The sequence below is a fragment of the Anopheles stephensi genome, chromosome 3, assembly GCF_013141755.1.
Source record: "Anopheles stephensi strain Indian chromosome 3, UCI_ANSTEP_V1.0, whole genome shotgun sequence".
In the NCBI taxonomy this organism is placed as follows: Eukaryota; Metazoa; Arthropoda; class Insecta; order Diptera; family Culicidae; genus Anopheles; species Anopheles stephensi.
Genome location: NC_050203.1, coordinates 21,228,014 through 21,247,358, shown reverse-complemented (window position 1 = coordinate 21,247,358; position 19,345 = coordinate 21,228,014). Strand labels below are relative to the sequence as shown.

At 45.3% G+C, this 19,345-nt stretch overlaps 2 protein-coding genes across 3 annotated transcripts in view; both read right to left on the bottom strand.

Annotated features, from left to right (window-relative positions):
* LOC118512861 (RING-box protein 2) overlaps nucleotides 1-1,591 on the bottom strand; it is a 35,185-nt gene extending 33,594 nt beyond the window's left edge. The window contains exon 1 of the mRNA XM_036057945.1: nucleotides 1,341-1,591. Coding sequence (XP_035913838.1) covers nucleotides 1,341-1,488 — 148 coding nt within the window. The 5' untranslated portion in view covers nucleotides 1,489-1,591. The remainder of the gene's footprint in view (nucleotides 1-1,340) is intronic.
* A 967-nt stretch (nucleotides 1,592-2,558) lies between these two features.
* The window catches only part of LOC118512853 (protein grainyhead-like), a 184,314-nt gene continuing 167,527 nt past the window's right edge, over nucleotides 2,559-19,345 (bottom strand). The window contains exons 14-18 of one of the 2 annotated variants that reach the window (XM_036057924.1): nucleotides 9,221-9,400; nucleotides 9,008-9,159; nucleotides 8,643-8,841; nucleotides 7,116-7,180; nucleotides 2,559-6,435 (exon numbers count right to left, since the gene is read on the bottom strand). In XM_036057924.1, coding sequence (XP_035913817.1) covers nucleotides 6,309-6,435; nucleotides 7,116-7,180; nucleotides 8,643-8,841; nucleotides 9,008-9,159; nucleotides 9,221-9,400 — 723 coding nt within the window. In that variant the 3' untranslated portion in view covers nucleotides 2,559-6,308. The remainder of the gene's footprint in view (nucleotides 6,436-7,115; nucleotides 7,181-8,642; nucleotides 8,842-9,007; nucleotides 9,160-9,220; nucleotides 9,401-19,345) is intronic. The other variant, XM_036057926.1, reaches the window with a different exon arrangement.

Below are 19,345 nucleotides of genomic sequence, written 5' to 3'. Positions count from 1 at the left end.
TTTTGTTTTCTTTTTTTACACATAACTTTAACCCCTAATAACGGTCCGATCCCCCCTTCCCACCCCGCGAAAAGAAAGGGGGGAGTTGGGTCGCCGGATCCGGTTCCAGGGGACACGCGGCGCTTCTGTGTGTGTCTCCTCAAGTACAATTTTTGAATTCCTTTTTTTCCACTCTTTTAAATATCACATAGTTTGGGTGCCAATTATCGTGTTACAAAATATTTTCCTTTCAGGACTTTTGCCGCATTAAAACAAAAACGATTTTAGAAGGGAGAATGAGATAAGACGTTAAGAAAAAAAAAACAATTAGTTAATTAGTATACAAACAACTCAATCCAAACCCCCTCCTCTTTCTTATCTCCTTCGCTTCTCGTTTCAATCATTTACTGGCACACTTGAACATCAACAGCATACGCTAGTGTTTGTTTTCTCTCGTCCGCGTGCGCCTCAGGTACTTAACCAATTACCGATAATAAAACGTGTACTTACTGCTATCAATAGGCGCATCTATCGTTACGGCACTACGTGTTTTGGGAGGGGGGCCAGAAATCTTAAGGCTCCAGAGGGGGGGAAACATCAAAATCCTTACGTTGCTAGTTTTGTGATCTATCCACGACAATATGGCAGTTTGATAAACAAAGAACATTAAGTACAACTCGTGTCTGGCTGCCTGTCTGCTTTCGTTTGCGTTTCGTGCATTAGAAAATAATACACGGCATATTTTGGTAATCCGAACAGAACAAAGGAAAATAAAAAAAAAATTATTAAACTGTAGCCTCTTGCGAGTTGCTTCTGGGGATTCATTTTCAATGTTAGCGACCAGCGTGTTTCTGCAGCAGCTTAGATTTTGGAAGCCCTATAAAAACCTTGTGGAAGTCGGCAGCTGCCGACATCCGGAACCAGCAGACTGTTTTAAGTGGTCCGAGGCTCAATAAGATAAAACGACCTCGACAAACTCGGTTCTTGAATTGAGATGACGACCATTTTCTATGAACTTGGGCAGTTGGGCCGGCAACATTGAGTTAAGGTGGCCAGAAATGACTGGAAAGGTATGGCTACCAGAAACTTGCCTTTGGATCAACAACTTGGCTTTTTAGAGCAAGGACGCTGGTAAGGTTAATGCACATTGTGAAAGTGAAGCCGTTTACCCACCATCCATCCGGATACCATCCGGAACAAAGCACGGTAGATGCAGGCATAGCTCTACAGATCGATATGTAAGCTGTCTTCCTTTAATTTCACATAATTCCGTTGACGCTTAGCATAAGCTAAACTACAGGATTCGCTTACAATTATCATAATATCACCAGATTAAATAGAAAGCAACTTGAACCACTCACCCATAACCTGCACACGGCAAATGGCACACGTATCGCACTCGACGTCCCAGCTCCACATTGCGACCGCATTCCACTTTTTCAGCGTAAACATTTTATCCGGCTTCACATCATCGAACTTATCGCACGAATTTTCATTCTCATCCGCCATTATTGCGTTCGACTAAAACCGGCCACTGTAAAAAAAACAAATCCGTTTTCTAGGCAGAACTTTCCGATCGCTGTTGTTTTGATTCCGTTGCGTACGATGTAAACAAACGCGAACTGTCATCTGCCCGACGCAGCACTGCTCGAACACGGATAAAAACAGGTCGAGCTCGAATGCTGAATCGAGCAGATTTTTTGAATTAACTGCTCTGGGGGGTGGTTAAAAAAGAGAAAATACACTCTAAAATTAGCAAAAAAGTGGATAATTTAGCATAAAAATAACGCAAATCAGCAACTAGAATAAATTACGATCGAAATAATACGTTTTTAGCGAAGAAAAAATGTTTAAAAACCAACGAGTGTTCAGCATTCAGCATTCAGCACTAGAGTGAACGAGAACGGTATATTGGGTACTAAGCTAACCATGCGACAAATGGTACCTCCTGATTTGGATGCTCTCCTGTTATCACGGTTGGTGCGCCGGGTCGATTTTGCATGAAAAGTGTCGCTTATCGCCGCGTCGGTCTTATCGCACTCAGCGATCGGGAAGGAGAGAGAATATTTTTTCAGAATGTGCGAGAGAAAAAGCGATCACCGTAGCGAATACCAGCTACCTCCTGATTTGGATGATCTCCTGTTACCACGGTTGGTGCACCGGGTCGATTTTGCTTGGAAATTTTCGCTTATCGCCGCGTCGATCGCATCGCTCTCAGCGATTGGAAAGGAGAGAGAATGTTTTTTCAGGATGCGCGAGAGAAATAGGGTTCGCTGCAGAGAATGCCAGCGTGGCGGTTATGCGATAAAAGATACCTCCTGATTTGGATGCTCTCCTGTTATCACGGTTGGTGCGCCGGGTCGATTTAGATTGCGAAAAAACGCGTTACCCGCCGCATGATTTTTTTTTAGCGCATCCGTGCGCTTCCGTCGATTGCTGCCATGGCAACCGTACGCAGCATGTTTAAGTGTTCATTTTCTTTCTATTTAATTTCTGTTCATGGGAAAAAAAAAAGATTTTAAAACAGTTTCTTTCAACAATTACTTACAAATAAATAAATAAAAATTAACACATTTCGATTTCAATGTTCTAAATTCAAATTATATTTAAACGCTCTTTTCTTCCACTTCGTGCTGCCGTCAATAAAATATAACAGTACAGTTTAAAAAAAAGGGGAACCTTACATACTAAACGCTTGTTTTTTTTTTGTTTTACTTCATCTGTTACGCTGGGTTTTGCTTGTTTTTTTTTGTGTGTGTGTTTTTCTTACGTTTAATCCATTTCCAAAAACGCATTTTTTTTTGTGTGAAATTCCTTTCCTTCTCGTCTTCATCAAATCAAACCATTTTTTTTTTGCTCGCCGCTTCATTCGCTCTTACCCAAAACGCTTAACCTAACTCAGATCGCGTAATTACTAAAGACTTAACCGCTAGTTTGTAATTAATGATTTAAGAAAAAAAAGGTAGAACAAAAATCACATACGACCACCATTAGAGGCGCGATCATCCGCGAAAATGGAATGGCTACCGGTCGTACATGATTGTCCTGGATGGCAAATTCTCATCTCAAGAGGAGGTGGGGGAGGTTTCAAGAAGGAAAATGGCAATACGAAGGACGGTTTTGTTTTGTAATTGATGTAGCTTAACAGCTAAGTGAGTGTGTGTGTGTGTGCGTGTATTGGTTGTGGTTACAAACTACTAAAGGTGAAATAGAAACAATAAAAAAGGAGAATTAAAAGATAAATGCTACCGAAATGGAGTGCTTTCCATGCTGTGTTTTACTCCTTAAAGAAAGCCGCCATTTTGAAATCTTTCTTACTGTTACTATTACATGCTGATGTGGATGTGGATTTGAGTGGCTGTTTGTTTAACGGAAGGTTTAAGACGGCTTATCGCTTGCCTAAACCACCGAAGTAAAGTAACGAAAAACAAAACAAAAAAAAAACGCGGGTAAAAAAGACTTCTACTAAGGCTACTAAGCTACTTAACCGATACGACGCTCCTACTACCTAGCTCCTAGGGCGAAACAAATGGGGTGGGGAGGAGAAAGAAAGAAAGAAAGAAAGAAAAAAAACCCTACTGTCAATGTAAAATTAATATTGCATTTTTAACGGAAGCCTACACTGCAACTGTTGTTGCACCTTCCTGTGTTTTCTGTGTACTACCTCTACTACTAGAACTACTAAGAGCTAGTCGTCCCTACAGGCTACAAAGAAGAAAGAAAAAAATGCGCCCCTTACCTAGTGGCGCACCTTCCTACTGCTAACCACCTAAAATTGTGCCACATTTTGTGCTATTTTCCGATAGATGCTCTCTCTCTCTCTCGCTCGCTACAAGGATCCTAACCTAGCAGCTATAAGGATCCTTCCGAGGATCGTCCGATCCGATACGCTTCTGTGCCGCCTTTCTCACTCGTCGTTTGGCCACCCCGGGAGAATACCACAGCTAAGTGTGCGTGTGTGTGTGGAATGTAACTGATTACAATAAGAAAAATGCACACACACACACCACACTCATACATGCTCACTCATCCTTCTATAACAAAAAAGTAAAAAATAAACTCCCCGCTTTCCGCTCACACCGACACACGCTTGCTTAAGCAGTTATGGCAACTCGATCGATTAAAGGTATTATAAGAAGCAGAGAAAAGTCCTCGCACGGGGCCGTGTTCCGGGCCAGTTTTGTTTTCTTTTTTTACACATAACTTTAACCCCTAATAACGGTCCGATCCCCCCTTCCCACCCCGCGAAAAGAAAGGGGGGAGTTGGGTCGCCGGATCCGGTTCCAGGGGACACGCGGCGCTTCTGTGTGTGTCTCCTCAAGTACAATTTTTGAATTCCTTTTTTTCCACTCTTTTAAATATCACATAGTTTGGGTGCCAATTATCGTGTTACAAAATATTTTCCTTTCAGGACTTTTGCCGCATTAAAACAAAAACGATTTTAGAAGGGAGAATGAGATAAGACGTTAAGAAAAAAAAAACAATTAGTTAATTAGTATACAAACAACTCAATCCAAACCCCCTCCTCTTTCTTATCTCCTTCGCTTCTCGTTTCAATCATTTACTGGCACACTTGAACATCAACAGCATACGCTAGTGTTTGTTTTCTCTCGTCCGCGTGCGCCTCAGGTACTTAACCAATTACCGATAATAAAACGTGTACTTACTGCTATCAATAGGCGCATCTATCGTTACGGCACTACGTGTTTTGGGAGGGGGGCCAGAAATCTTAAGGCTCCAGAGGGGGGGAAACATCAAAATCCTTACGTTGCTAGTTTTGTGATCTATCCACGACAATATGGCAGTTTGATAAACAAAGAACATTAAGTACAACTCGTGTCTGGCTGCCTGTCTGCCTGTCTGTCGGGCTGCCTGCGGACGGAATGATCTGTGGAGTTGCTAATACAAAATACTGTCATGGAGTTGTGTGTCTGTGTGTGTCTGTTTGTGTGTGAAGGTGAGCGTAAGTAAAGAAAATCCTAAGCCTAAGCAGCGAACTAGTGGCGGAGGACGGCAGCTGCCTTCTGCCACTACAGCCCCTGCAACACTGTCTATTTGTTAATATTGCATGCTCTCTGGCGGTAATACCGCGCTTGTTTCGCTCAATTATTTATAGGGGGACAACTATTTATAATCATAACAGCATATATAATCATTATCTTGAAAGAGCTAGCAGCTCCATTGAAGTATGCCTATTTTTGTAAGTATTCTGTGTCCATGTGCCTTACCTATGGCAATTGGAATGAAGGGGCAACAAAAATCTGTGATACGCTTAAGTAAACTTCATTTGAGCAATATTCAATTCCCTCTCCTGTTTTAATACTATCCACCCAATGTGTTTTCTCTTTCTTTTTTCCTTTTGAGATCTTATTATTCGCATGGCCTGTACGAGAGTGGATGGTGGTGGTGGTGGACAGAAGTACCAGTAGAAGCTGGTCCATTTAAATGCATTTTTGCTCAGGGGCAAATAAACAAAACTAAATTTCAAACAAATTCCTGGGGGGAGAGGGGGGTGTGGATTCTGATTATCTGAAATCTCTGAAGCAAGCTATCCCCAAGGGTCTGTGCCTGGGGTTTGTACGCAGCTAATGTAACGCAATGTAACGGCTAGGTTTCGAAATAAATAGTAATGTTTGTTCAACATTAATTCGCTTACTTAAATTCACTAACCATCCTAACGTCGCTACGCCGGACGGGGACACCTGTCCCGTTTCGCCATGTTTGACACCACCCAAAGGATTAACAACTGTTTGCTGCTCCGCAAGCAGCGCCTATGTACAGTGTGCAGTTGTGTGTTTCAAAGTTTTTCCTACTCTCTGTGCCCACTCGCGGGAAAGAGCTGTTCGTGATTGTCTAAGGCACGGTTTTGTCTTCATTGTTCTCTCTATGTTAATTAACACGCCCTTTACGCTTATCATAATCTCATAGAAAAAAAATCGTTTAAAAAACTACGTAAAAAAACACTTACAAACTATTAAATGTATGCTGCTTGCTTGCTTGCACTTACTTCGCTCATTTTCATGCTCTCCTTATTGAAAATAAAAACTTGTCGCTTCTGTCCGTGATACGGGGCTATCTCGGGGCGGAAAAACTTGACGAATTGTCTTCCTGTCGCTTTCCCTCGTTGCTGTTGGCGCTGGTTTGGCACGTTGGCAAATGCAGCTTCCCGACTGCGGCGATGGCAAGATGTGTGGTGCACAGGTTACCCTGTGCTTTTTTTTTCGTATCTCCGGCGACTCCGAAATGGTGGAGCAAACGGGGGTGGTGATGGCGGGAAGAATGGCGGCGCACAATTAGCGTATGGCACTGCGGACGCCGGGTAGGGACGGCTAGTGCGTCGGCAGCTCCGTTAACGTGATGTCGTACAGGTCCTCCTCGTACCGTTGCACTTCCAGGATGAAGATGTCCTCGTTGCAGTAGTGTCTGATCATGTCGTCATCAATTCTCGCCGTAATTCTGGCAAAGCAAAGAGCACAAAAATGGATGAGATAAAGGCGGGGAGTGGTGGAGAGGGGAATTTCGTAATATAGTCTACTCGTGCACTAATAGTGATGAAAAGAGAGAGAGGGAGAGAGCAAGAGAATACTGAGACTGAGAGAATACTGAGAATGATAAAAAATAGACCGATCAAGGTCTAAGGATTTCTACCGAGATGTGTATTCTGTGTGAAGGAGCTTGTTAGTAATAGCGCGTGCGGTGTTAGCAGAGATTACGGATAGTGTTAGTACATTAGTAGACCGCCGTTTTCATTTTCGAGCAGATTAATTCGGGTAAAACACATTTAAAGTTAATAAAATTTGTTATCATTTGAAGCTGGTTTCTTGGGTTAGATGTGAATAGTAGTATGCAAGCCGACAAATTTCATTAAAAAATAAAAAAACCCTTCAGTTTGATACGTAGAAATGTATCAGCAAAAAAAAAGAAGTAAAAACTACATAAAAAATACAAAAACAAATATTAAAAAGGAATATTGTAATGAAAACAATGCAAAATGAAAGAAAAACACAACGAACACAACAAATCTAATCAAATCACAAACAGATAGTAATGAAAAAAAAACAAACAAAAACATAGGAAGACATAACAGGAAGAAGAAAAGATAGCAACATCAGGAAGGAAACTCATGAGAAACTTACCCTTTCTTATTTTTGCGATAAATAGTGTTAATTCTCGACGAGGAAATTTTGAATTTATTTTCAATCTGCAAATGCAAAAAGGAGAAAAACAGATAGAGAGGTGGGTTTTTGGTGTGAGCAAAAAAAGCAAACAAGAAACAACAACAAACGAAAGAATGTGTGCCAACGTTCCTTCGCTTCAAAGACAGCCCCTCTTTGTTTGCCTCTTCGCGCAAAATTCAAATTCAGTCTCGGGAAGAATAAAACCATCTAACGATTTGTGCCAATAAACAATATCTTTCCTATCGGTTTTGAAGTTTGAAACCTTGGTTGAATCCTTGGACGTTGGGAACATCGTCTTCCTGATTTATAAGCAATGTCGGGAGAGCTTCCCCTTGAGCCTTGGGACATAGAGTGGGATAGTGGGAGAGATAGCATGCTTCTTCAAAGTTTGGGCATTCAATCAAACTCTTACAGAATTTGTCTTTGACCGGTGAGTCGTAAGGCTTTTGTTGTGGTGCTCAGCTGACGCAAAGTGTGATTTTGTTAGCAACATAGCAAAAGGGAACACACCATCTATAACCACCTCAGGAAGGGAAAACCGTCACTGTTCCTTCTTCCTCGGCGGGTTCTAGACTCTTTCCTTTAATTATTGTCTTATCGTTTAACACCTTAATTCCGTTGGCATTGAGTTGGCATCAGGCAGGAAGTTAGTTGGGATCCTTTTTTTTGTTGGGAGGGTTCTATCTCTCGATCCTGTGGACGATCGATGATCTTCAAGATCGTGCACCAGCTTACTGTGCAGCAGGGTGGGATGGGATGGGAGGATAAGCGGGAGGAGCAGGGATAACGAAACAAACGTAACAGTTAGCAACATGTGACGTAGCGCAATAAAAAAAAGTGTGCATTTGTGCAACGGCCAACAGGCGAATCCCCTGATTCGGTTATTAGAGCGCAAAACACGGCCAACACCTGCTTCTGCTTCTGTGCTGCAGCGGAGTGCTAGTGTCCATGGCAACAAACAACAAAATAGTAATCATTATCGTTAAAGAAGGTGCTGAGATTAATCCCGTTATCGACATACACATACAAAACACACACACTTACATACAAATATTGGTTATTGGCGCAAATGTGTAGGGGTTTGTGTGTGTAACCTTAGGTTTATCCTTCCGATTTCGGGTAAGAAAGCAAGGCATCTTTGCTTTCTTACCGAATGACAGCTGTCACTTCGATGTGGAATGTCAGTTGATCCACTGCACTTCCATGACAGCTGTCATCTTTTGGATCATCACAGTAGCTGCGAGATCCGTTGAATTTTGAATTTGTTGAGTGTGGGACGAGGTTATGCAGGCAAAGTAGGAGAAGAAAATAAAAACAAAACAAACGATAACACAAAAACATTTGCTAGTGATCAAGTTCCAAAATTTTGATTCAAGAATTTCAAACAATCTACACACACTAGCTCGCAGGTTTTGTCTCGCATGGTTTTGTTTTTAAGTGCCGCAATTCAAACATTCCTTAGTTTGCCGCTGTCAAGCAACTTACCGCATTCAGCAACCCAACCGTGCTCGGTGGGACGACGTGCAGTGGCGTGTACACGTCCTCATTGTCCTGACGCACGTACAACATCACCCGCTCACTGAGCGGCGGTGTCATTCGCTGGCGTTTGATCTGGGGCGTAAAGTCAACCATCGAGTTTGCCACCAGCGAACCGTCCATGATGATGCTCGGATCTTTCTTGTCACTGTGGAGTGAAAACAGAAAAAAAATCCAGATTAGTAAGTACTCCATAAACGCGGGGCATCCGAGAGACGTTTGTGTTCAAGCCCAATTTGAATGGGCGATCCTCATCTCGGTACAGAAAGCCCCCGTAAACTGGAAGTTCTAGCCGACTTTTTCGCTGTACTCACGTCGGTACGTCCGGTGGGAAGTGATTGTGGAACTTCAGCGTTGGTGTGGCCGGTTTGTTGGCGTGCAGCAGGAACGGTGATTTAACGTTGTCCGACGTGCCGGAGAGAGAGTCCGCATCGTGTCCGTAGAACTGCATGTCCATCGATGTTAGCTGTGAGAGAGATCGTTACGCTTAGTAAAAATTGAAATGATGACCTAAATGCTTTGCTTACCTTATCAATGTCCTCCGAAGGTGAGAACAGGACTGGCGGTTTCAGCAGGTCACTCATACCGTAGAACTCCGATCGATCGACAACCGGGTGGTACAGTTCGTCCAACTTTTTCCTTCCAGTTGCAGTCATCTTGCGCTTTGCCGCCCGTCGTTCCTCGTCACGTGTCTTCCGTTCGGCACCCTGTGTTAGAGAAGCAGAAAAGAAGCGAAGCGAGCAGTTGTAGCATTAATTTCGATGACACAAACTATGTTCCCTCATTAGAATAACTACACACGCCGCTAATACAGAATGATCGTTAAAAAAGATAGTTAAATTCACCTGTCGGTGGTATGAAAACACATAAAAAACAAATTAAACATCCCGTGCGAACGATCGGAAATCGCACGGATGATCTCATTCCTCTCCGGATCACTGAGCTCATCCCCATGGTAACGGATGCATTACACTAAGCAAAATTGCATCTCGCCATGTGATCGGGAGACAGAAGCTGACACTAAAATTTCCATCACCGCATTGCCTGAAACGTTACGGGAAATTTAGTAAACCGGTCACAACCGATGCGCAGACTGCTGCCAAGTGGAACAAGCAACAAGGTGTGTACACTTTTGTCGGTCCGCTAACTGTAATCTTTTGGAGGTTGCTGCGTTTAGCAGGAATTTCCATACGATCGTTGGAATCGGTTTTTGCGCTTGGGAAAAGGGATGCTTTACGGTGAGGCCTGGTGGTCACCCGGATGGATGGTGAAGATTTCGCAGTGTGCACCTCTACGCACGGTCAATAATGGTGTTGCAACAAGTGAATGCGTTACCCTCTGCGGTGCCCTCACCCGACACAGTCACACGGGGCGCAATGTAGATATTTTTCATTTTTATAGCACAGATTATACGAGGCTTATCTTCATTAAAAATGGCTAAAATATTGTTGCATCTATCGCATAACGGGTAGGCACTGCACTGGAAGAAGATGGAATGAGGTACGCGACACGGAGGTACTTTGCAACTATACACACACGAACGGGGATTGCGTCGTCATGGGATTATTTGCACCACTGCATCCTACAAAACGATCGTCTCCATGGTTACTAAGGGCCGAATGGTATGTGTCATACCGCTCACACTGGTGAAGATCGGGCCGAGACGCACGATAGAACGTCTGCCTCGAAAGCAATGCAATTTCCAGCCGCTGTCAGCAGCAGTAATGGGTTTTCAAATGATTTTATTAATTCACTTCATTCGTCCAGCCGGCGATGCGTTTGTTGGCGGTTATGTAGAGGCGTCTCCAAACACGACAACGGAGCTACACGTGAAACCTAGCGGTACGACAAATTGCAATCCTGGCTGCTCCACCATCCATTAGGCTTTCGCGAGGAAGGGGTTCATCCCCATCCGTTCCGTTCCGGCAAATATTTCGGACTTCGGGATGATCGAATATCCGAGAACGTGGTGGCCGAGAAAAGAGGTCACCGTCCGACAATGTTGATACTAGGATACCGGAAACGTAAGCTCTTGGAGAGATCCCATTCGCTCCATAGTTTCTGCCACCCGACCGGAGTAGCATTAATCATTGAACGATCATGCGATCGTTGGACGCGGATCCTTGGTGGCTACCACACGCGGCGCTGCTGCTGTGGCCGGCGATTGCGAGCTACATTGTCTTTAACGGCGTGCACAGTCCGGTTGTTATCTTAACTGCAACTGAGCAGCAGTGCAATGGAGTCAGTGTGCGTGTGAGTGCGTCCGATGCACTTTCGCCCTGGGAAGGTGTAATTTTAGCACAGCCTCCGCAGAAACACACACATGGTACCAAGTGCGCTCTTTTGGTGCACGCAATAAGAATAGTCTCACACTCGGTACGACCTCCGTTCGGGACGGAAGCGTATCGCCGCTGATCACCGCCTGTGTTCGTTCCTACGCCACATCAAGCCGTGCATAATTTATGATTATATTAATTTCTACTCTCGCGGCGTGCGTGCGGAACGCAGCCCGCGAACAAATTGATCCTTGCCTCGTTCGTTCCACCTACTTCGTTCCCTTTGTTTTCCGTTCCGCAAAAAGCCTGCAACGGACCCTGACGCATCGCCCTAGGAAGACCACCTGTTTTGCAGGCGCGATCGGGATAAGGTGGGATCGAGGGCTAGGGGCAAGATTAGTTAGTTCACTAAATATCCATACACACCTAGCGGTAGGCTTGCGTTATCCCGCAGGCCTCAGGACACAACTGGGCAGAGCAGTTGGGTCATGTGAGAGGTATTAATTACGGTGCATAAGACAACAGCAGCAGCAGCAGCAGCACGAAAGACGTGCCCGTTGTGCGTATTTTGACAGTTCCGTTAGTAAAGCGACAGCCTTCACGGCTAGCCACCACCAGAGGGCGCATCATTCGCAGTAGTGGACGCACGGGTCCGCTCGCTCGCCCCGGCGGATTTACATTCCAACAAATTTGTGGGGTGCTTCCTGGTGCACCGGCGAGCACAAATTGCACCACCAGTGCGCGCAGGGCGGAAACGATTTGCGGATGATTGATGCTTTACTGCGTACTGCGAATGATTGACACAATAAAATGCGCACTTATTCATCACCGCACATGCACCGATATGCTGCCTTGCGGGAAGAATTTCCGGCCTAATCCCGGGAACACCACCCGGGTATGAAGAAATGGCCGTTATAAACTACTCGGCGTTCTCGTTTCTTTGACTTTGTTTTACCGTAGCGAAGAGTATCTGGCCCCTAAAGTCTGCTACATCCCCCGAGAGGATCATCTCATCATCATCCTTGTGCTGTGGGGCCCCAACCACAAGCGGCAAGGTTCCAGCAGCAAGTGCGTACTCCCTATACACACACACACGTAATAGTGAACTGTGAAATGTGTTTTTATGATTATGATGATCATTACATTATGGAACATCTTTGTAAGGCTGCACGGCGTGTGCGTGTGTGCGCGCTCGCTCGCCATGCCCAGCAAGTGCAAGTCTTATTTTAAAGCCATCTTCGCGCACGACTTCAGAACCGCGGCTAATGAAAACGGGGTTAAAAATGGACTTATAAAATTTTACTAGCGCTCGATGTTGGGTGTCGGGCCTGCTGGTGCCCTGCTACCAGCGTCCGCGAGCTCAAATAAACGTAGTGCAAATAGTCTCGGCAAGAGCATCCCGAACCATCAAAAGGCACGGTAGCGCGCGCGCATCAAGGCACGCTGCTGCTGCGCAGAAAACTCATCACAAAACCGTAAAAACGGAACACGAACGCGGCCCCATCATCGCTTCGGCCAGCGGTAAATGGAGTTAAATTGCAAATTACAGCATAAAATATGGGATTGTCCCGCATTCGCTCGGAGATTTGTTCGCAAAGTGTTCCAGTGGAGCACACACAACAGGTAAAAAAAAAAACAAGCGGGAAGAGAAGGAAACGATTTTATGCACTTGAAAGTGCTCCTTCCAACGCAGGCTCCGTGCGCGGGTCATAAACGCATCGAACTTACTAGGTACAGATTTTTACGACCCCCGATTCCCTTGAGTTTCCATTAAGTTTTTTCGCGTGCGTGCCCTGTGTGTGTGCGAGAGGCACCATCAGGACGAGTGGCTAATCATATGAATGAAGCTTTATTTTCTTTCATATGTTGTGAACATAGGCTCGTTTTTTTGTGGTGGTGTTTGGGTGAGAACCAAGTTCGTGCCACGCTACGAATGTACAGCGTAATGTTCGTCACTCATTTGCTGAGGTTGTTACTTTTTTTTGTTTTGGGATGAAGTGATGATGATTATGATGTATGTGCTTTCGTTGGGGTTTTCATCACGTTTTGCGGAACACATGTTTAGCAGAACGTTGTTGCAAATAATCGTAAATAAGACCACACTGAATGATTATATTTTGAGGAGTATAATTTTGGGGAAAAAATCGTAAGTAACAAGAGAAGAGGAAATTTTTACTTTAATTAAATTAATTATTACACTCTCCCTGGCTGTCATGTCAGTACCAGGCGATTCTGGTAGAGGGCGCCATTGTAGCAGAGGAGATTTCTTTCAGAACATCAAAAGGCGGCTTTAGAATGAATTTTAAATGCCATTCAATAGAAATAGAGCATTTTTCTCTACACAAAATAAGGACTAAAAGGGTTTAGAACATTTTTGTAGATCGCAAACCGTGTTCATCTGCAAGTCTTGTCTCAAGAATTTTTAATTTAATGGTGCTTCAAATCAGCTTTGCCAGTAGTAGGAAGAACGTCGCTTCCCGTTACACTACTCACAAGCAGAAGTGCCCCAAAGCGACATCTTCTTGAAGAGCTGTTTCTCGACTGCAAAATAAAAAGGAGCTTCTTCTATTTGCGCTCTCCAGCAGTGCGCGCCCGGAATGAAGTAGTCATCGGACGATACATTTACACCCCATTTAATGTTGTCCCCAGACACACAGACTGTTGGCGTGAAGCGAACTATATTCCGATACGCAGTCACTCGTGTCGCGCTCTTGTCGCCCGGGGCAGAAAATTTTTGCCGCTTTTACAAGACATCCGAGCCGGTTTATGCACAACAGTCAGTAGCAGCAAATAGCTGCATGGAAGAGGCAAACGAACCTTTTACATAATGTGATTAGTGAATTTTTCACCTTACCTGATGCCAGGGCGTGTGCACGGTTCTGGAAAGCCGGACCCGAGTTACGCTTCTTGGATGGTTATCGATTATCCACCCCCCCGCAAAAGCCATTTTGTTATCTAAGTGGGACGGTCGTTTCGCAACGCGCATAAACACTTTCATAAACCGCAGCGGCCGGTATTGTGCCCTCGGGGGTGTTCGATTGGCAGACGGAGCAGAACCCGAGTAGCGATGCTACAATGAATCTTCGGACCAAAGCGAGCAATGCAAACGGATGCCCTGCATTAGGAGACGGGTGCGCGTGTGTGTGTGCATTTAATGCACGGGCAATGCAAAAATGAAAGAATAATGGGATTTTAATAAACATTTACCGCGAAGGACGGACCCGCACGGAACGAACTGGCCAGTGAGCTACATTTATGCGGTTGCTTGCCCCCCCCCCCCCCCCCCCCCCCCCCCCCCGGGGCGGCAAAAGCTCGGGGTGGACCGTGCAGATACGTGTGGCAAACCCAATCGCACTCGCACGCAATTATTCGACCAACATGAGAATTATGTTGTCTTACACATTCATCATAATCAAAACCAAACTGTCTTGCAGCTGGGATTGGTGTTGCATCTGTTGTACGTAGTATGATTATTTGAAGAGTAACATTTAAATGTCCTTTTTCTGCTTTCTGGGAGAAATTTTGCTTAAAAACTAAGGCGCTTCTTATTAGCAGTTAACGATAAGCAACGGCATCCTCTCAGTCAAAGGATGTAGAAGCTTTCGAGAAAAAAAACAGGACGCCGTTGTAGCAATAACAACACCTCCTCCAGAAGAAGAAAATCGTGAGAAACACATTACACCGGCAAATGCCGCTTTGAAATGAGTGTATTTTTATGAGTGCAAACTATGCAGTACAGTACGATGTCCGTACCCAAACAACACACGCACAAAAAAGGGTGGAAGCATAAAGAACGAAACCTTTGCCGAAGTAAAACCTTGCAGCAACAGGGTTTGCGTTCTTTTGTTTGTCCTGCAGCGAAGCTCGAAAAAACATGCTAAAAGCACCTTCGCTGGCCAGCAAGGAAAGGAAGAAACACACCAAAACCCGAAAGGTTACGGTTCTGGCTCTGTTTTTTTTTCTGTTTCTCTTCCTTCCCGTAAAACGTTGCGTTTTTACGCTTTTTACACCTTGCCGGTGCGATGCATTGTGGCATCATCCTTTGCGCAAGCCAGTGCACAAGGAAAACCCCCCTGAAAGGTACTGTTTTGCTTCCTTCGGTTTGCTTTTTTACAGCCAAACTGCAAAACTTCGAATCACACTGCTGTCCGGCGATGGAATCGCTTTGGTAAGTTCACACGGCCAGGTAAGTTTGTCATATTTTGACACTTTGCATCCGACACGCGTAATTGGCAATTTTCGGCTGTCCACTAATGGATGTGATCGTGGCCGGTGTGTGTGTGTGAATGACGCGCCGGATGCACAATTTGAACGGTGCCTTTTTTATACAAACATACAAAACCCTTCGCCAAAAAGGTTCGTCGCTTGCTGCCGCACAGCTCAAGTCTTTCGTATTGAGCGTTAGTTTCGGGCTGCTTTTTACTGTGCGTGAAGCATTAATTTTGCTCAAATCGACACGACGACTCTTCTTATCGCGCAAATGCACACATAAATATTGCGAGAAACTCCGAAACGCACACAGTTCACGGAATAATGTGGCCCCCCCTACGGGGAGAAATGATCGGCTCGCTCGCTCGCCGTTGCTCAGGGCCATGGACAGGAGGAAGAGCTAGCATAGATCTAATCGGGTAAGCCATATATTTTGCGTTTATAACGATGTGTGATCGGACGACCCGCGCGAGACCTTTATTTGAGGGGCAGTGTAATAAACCTATCTCTATCGCCAAGGGAATCCATATCGAGGCGAAATTCGCACACAAAGTCAAACGGATGAATGGTGCGCTATTGTGGATTGTGGACGCTCCACGACCATCATCCGATGGACTTCGGACTCCGCTACTGCATTGAGCTTGTTGATGCTTCTCTGCTCTATCGTCCCCCTGCACTAGAACACAAACATTTCGCGTAGACATTTTTGCATAAATATTCAAACGCGTTAGGAGCTGCGGAGCACTATATCTCGGTCAGATTCGTCTGCCTCGGGTTTTTATCACACCAACAAAAGCCATAAATCACAAAAATGATGCCAATAATTTACATACCGACAAACGGTATGGGTCCGTTTTCGACCACGGAGCTTTAAGCTCGGAATGAAAGCCGATTTCAGGCGCTCTTTTATCCACACATAACACCAACAATGGTAGGCATTTGAGGGGCCCACCAGCGCAGGTGTTTGCTGATTGAAGAAATTATGGGACTTTTTTTAAATTAAACTGTTGGACACATGAAAGTTGCACACAATTCATCACCCACTGCTAATGTGTTGATTTTAATATTCAGATTTTGCTAAAGCAAACCGTGACCGGGCTGGCTGAGCGCTGATTCGCTCGTTCCGTAAAGATCGCACCCCAGGATTAGAGAGGGATCGTGGTTGAGGTTTAAAAATTTATTAGCCGCACACAACAGACCGAGATCGATCAACGCACTAGAGTGTGTGAGGCGTTCCTTTTCCACCGTGGACCGAACGATGGGATCAGATATGATGATGGCGTCTCGTTCCGTAAGGTTGCCCTTCGGGGCCGCGGTCTGCCCAGCCCGGGGAAAAGAAAAGCACACGCTATCATATCGGACACATGGGGTATTTAACAGATTTATTAGAAGAAACCACAAGTCGCTCGCCGTACGATGCCGTACAGGTGGAGTTGGTACGATCGCTCGCGATCGCCAGGATCCAGTGGTCCGGGAAGCTTTTGCGGTTGGCCTCGCGCATAAATCTTTCCCCGATAGGTGAACCCGACGGGATGCGCTTCAGGCGGTGGTCACTTTTCCCCTTTTTTATAGTTTATGGGCTGCCGAAACTGAGCGCGCAGATGGATATCTTAATTTAATGCCTGCCGAGGATCGCATCGCGTGGTGGATAACGAAAGGAAAGGACCTGAAGAATACGATCAGGTGAATGAGAGGGCAAAAAAAAAGCGCAAGGAGTTCTGATGGATGGAGCTTCGCAATTTTGCCACATTAAAAATGTGACGAAATGTGAAAATGCTAATAGAAGATTAAATCGGTAATGGATGTTCTGCCACAAGCAAAAAAAAAACAGAACAAACGACAAATTATATCCCTTTAAGCGCGTTTGCTTTTAAAAGAGAATAAAGTACATTTGTAACGATTTCGTTCACCATTTTACTGTCTCTTCGCTTCGCTTCCCCGATGTCTGGCTGCTCCGTTTGGACGTGGAGCAAATAAAACACCGATCATTCCAACCGTGGGTTGCGATCGTGAATCGGAATAAGAGCGAACCGTACGAAATATTTTATAAAACATAAATAAATAAAAAAACAAGAAACGGAAGTTCAATCCATACGGCTCATTAGCGAGCCAGAATCGTTGCGACAGGCCGTACAAAACAGACATCAGCACAAGAACGCTGTACAAGTTGGTGATGCTGGCCCCACGTTCAGCGGGAAACGATAACCCTGCCGGAAGGGGAAGCATGAAGGAGAAAGGGCGAAGGGATTGGGACACTCGGAAATGTCAGAACATTGTTAATATCTGACGACGTGCGAATATAATGAGCAAAAAAAAGGGACAAAGTCCGAGTGGTGTAAGAAATTGAAGTACGAAAAAAAACGAAACGAAACGAAACAGCAACACCGACGAGACCTGTTCAACGTTCCATTTGGCGACATCTGGAGCCGATTGCCGTTTGTTTTGCTACACATTGGAACGCGACAACGGTGCGCGCGCGTATACCCGGGCACATACGAACACACACACACACACACACACACACACACACACACACACACACAGACCCCATCTATCAATGTAGTCTGCTTCCTTTTCAGAAATCATGACTTGCGGCCATTATCGCTTCAATAAAATTTATTGAAAAATTGTTACCACTGTCGCGAAATCGGGCGTGTCGTTCGGGGGGGGGGGGGGGGGTGGGGATGGGAAGGGAAGGATAAGCAGGAACGGTCACGCTACCAACTGGGACGGATGCGAACCGTAACTGGCCAATCTGCTGCTGCTTGTTTATTTTTACGATATCGCTCCGGTTGTACTTTGCTGACAAGCGGTCTCCAGACTTCGAGTCGATAGTTACTAGGTGTCTAGGGGCTTGGGGGATGCAAACGGGGTATCTACCATTTTCCATGCAGGTTGATATAAAGTTTTATGCATTTTAATCCCCCCCCCATCGTCCACCAACCCTATACCGCAGCGAGTCTGTGTGTTTGGCGAATGTCGAAATATTGTGAATGAGAAATGCTCGTCCGAGCGCCATCTGGCGCGGGAAAAAAAAAACGCTAGTGAAGAGTCTCGGACCCGGTTATCGGCCATGTACTACATGTGTACTTTAGCTTAAGCGATTGAGGCTGAAAAGTGACCGTAGTACGGCGGGTCGTGGGAAGAGTGCCTCCACAGAGAGCGCGTCGCAATTCCGGCAAACGATCCGAAACGATCGTTCATTAAGAAGTTGTCCGCAAGAAGGGAACGCGATAAAAATACAATCAAAACCTACGGAGGAAACCACTGTAATCTCCCTCCCCCAGCGGACTGGCCGGGGATGGTGACAAGGTTTTCAATTCGTCATTAGCGCCATGTCGCTACCGCTAGAATGTGCAGCATCTGCTGCTGGCGCAGTTTTCGCATCCTTTGCAAGTAAATGTGTGCATCCAAACAAGCACGGCGGTGGCACAAATGTCGGTGTTGCCTCTGCGAAGCGCTGTACGGCGATAAAAATGAATAATTAATATATAAATGGCTCAATTAAATGATTTTATAAGCGGCCACGGCTCCAGGGTAGAAGAATGTGTGACGGGGAGCGCTTTTTTTTAATTCCTTCCATGTAGATATTTAGTTATTTTTTGCACTCTTCTTGAACCTCCCTGTACCCGCGTACTTCTGGAGGTCGGGGTGGGGTGTCACTGGACACAGGAGACAGCAAAGTGGCCCTCATGTGGTGCAATTAAAACTAATCAATATCGTGAATATGCACTCTCGTGTGCACTTCCTCTCTCCATCTCGGTATGGTGCGAAGGATGGCCCCGAGGCACTTACATATATTTCAGTGACAATGTACCCTCCACTGCCGGCTGGGTAGGTAGGCAGCCAGGCATCAGATTTAAGCCTACCTTAAACACTTCGCCACCCGCCAGTGCGATCGACCAAATAGCGTTTGCTTTCATTTTATCAGTGTGCGCACACCGAGGGGCACAACTTCCCGACATTGGATTGAGATTTTTGCATAAACATTTCTTATTAATTTATTCAAATTAGTTCGCACCGGTACTGCTGCGGTGGTGCAGTGTGGTCGGCTTCTAGCTCTAGCCGCTGTAGTTAGTTTACCCGGTACAAACGTTATTATGCATAGTACAAACACACCGTCGTGTATGCATATCACGCCATCCTAATGTGTCTGCCCGTTATGGG